At 49.3% G+C, this 1,763-nt stretch overlaps 1 protein-coding gene across 1 annotated transcript; it reads left to right on the plus strand.

Moving 5' to 3' along the window:
- The first annotated feature begins 73 nt into the window (after positions 1 to 73).
- LOC102244458 (snurportin-1) lies at positions 74 to 1,465 on the plus strand. The gene has a single exon (XM_005877422.2). The coding sequence runs from the start codon at positions 245 to 247 to the stop codon at positions 1,331 to 1,333; it is 1,089 nt and encodes a 362-aa protein (XP_005877484.1). The 5' UTR covers positions 74 to 244; the 3' UTR covers positions 1,334 to 1,465.
- The last annotated feature ends 298 nt before the right edge of the window (positions 1,466 to 1,763 follow it).

Consider the following 1,763-nt stretch of genomic DNA (forward strand, 5'->3'; position numbering starts at 1 on the left):
TGCTCATCAACTGAACGCTGCCTCTGTGTCATTCCTTCTTTGCCGACTCCGTCCACACCTTTGGGGACCCCTGGACCTGCTGGGGCTGGACCCCACGGTCTGGCCCAGACCCTCAGGAACTAGGGGGGGAGGAGGGATATCTCAAGACCTGAACGGCCCCATCTGGAGGGGAAAAGGCTGTGCGGGGCTGTGCGAGGCTGTGGCGGGGAGAAAGGCCACCTGGAATCGATAGAAGCTCGGGAAAATGGAAGAACTGAGTCAAGCCCTGGCTAGTAGCTTTTCTGTGTCTCAAGATCTGAATAGCACAGCTGCCCCACACCCTCGCCTGTCCCAGTACAAGTCCAAGTACAGTTCCCTGGAGCAGAGTGAGCGGCGTCAGCAGTTATTGGAACGGCAGAAATTCAAGCGGCTGGATTATGTGAATCATGCCAGAAGACTGGCTGAAGATGACTGGACAGGGATGGAGAGTGAGGAAGAAGATAAGAAATATGATGAAGAAATGGACATTGACACTGGCAAGAAGTTACCAAAACGCTATGCTAATCAATTGATGCTTTCTGAGTGGTTAATTGACGTCCCTTCGTCGGTGAGGCAGGAATGGATTGTGGTTGTGTGCCCTGTTGGAAAAAGAGCACTTATCGTGGCCTCCAGGGGTTCTACCAGTGCCTACACCAAGAGTGGTTACTGTGTCAACAAGTTTTCTTCACTCCTGCCAGGAGGCAACAAGGGAAACTCAACAACTGCAAAAGACTATACCATTCTGGACTGCATTTACAGTGAGGCGAAGCAGACCTACTACATTCTGGATGTGATGTGCTGGCGGGGCCACCCTTTTTATGACTGCCAGACTGATTTCCGATTCTACTGGATGCATTCAAAGTTATCAGAAGAAGATGGACTGGGAGAGAACACCAAGCTCAATCCTTTTAAATTTGTGGGGCTAAAGAATTTTCCTTGTACCCCTGAGAGCCTGTGTAAGGTGCTGTCGATGGATTTCCCTTTTGAGGTGGATGGACTTCTCTTCTACCACAAGCAGACCCACTATAGCCCTGGAAGCACTCCTCTGGTGGGCTGGCTACGCCCATACATGGTGTCAGATATTCTTGGTGTGGCTGTGCCAGCTGGGGGCCCACTGACCACCAAGCCAGAGTATGCTGGGCACCAGCTCCAGCAGATTATTGAGCACAAGAGGAGCCAGAAGGAGGGCATGAAAGAGAAACCCACACATAAGGCCTTTGACAATGGGCACTATGAGCTGGAGCATCTGTCCACCCCTGAGCTGAAGAGTGATCCCCACAGCTTGGACCAACTTGGGAGTCGCATGGAAAACTAAAGAGAGCAGCCTCCTTTGGGTGTCACAGGAAGGTGCTTGGTTTCAGAACAAAGGTTTGGGGGGGAGGACAGTGATGACAATAGGTGACTTCATTTTAGAGTGGACTTTCCAAAGCCACTCCAGCTGGAAACAGCTTAAAAAAAATAAAATAAAATAAAAAAAGAGGTGGCTGCTGATTTACATGCACTATCATTTAAAAAATAAAAAAGGGGGAATTTGCCAGAAGCCGGTCCATCCTTGCTGCTTGACATAGTAGCTGCAGGGAAGAAATATCTGCACAGCATGTTTCAAGGGACCTGGTGTATATGGCATACTGTTCTTAATATGTTTGCTCCCCTTCTTAGAGCTATGTGTTTTAACCAAGGTCACCTCTCCAAGAAAGGTTGTTTCCCCAGGTGAGGATTTTTTCCTGAAGTTAGGGAGGGAATAA

This window comes from Myotis brandtii, unplaced genomic scaffold (genome assembly GCF_000412655.1).
Source record: "Myotis brandtii unplaced genomic scaffold, ASM41265v1 scaffold519, whole genome shotgun sequence".
Classification (NCBI taxonomy): Eukaryota; Metazoa; Chordata; class Mammalia; order Chiroptera; family Vespertilionidae; genus Myotis; species Myotis brandtii.

Bases quoted from the DNA above. Each gene is read 5' to 3' on its own strand.
- LOC102244458 (XM_005877422.2), top strand. From the start codon at position 245: ATGGAAGAACTGAGTCAAGCCCTGGCTAGTAGCTTTTCTGTGTCTCAA.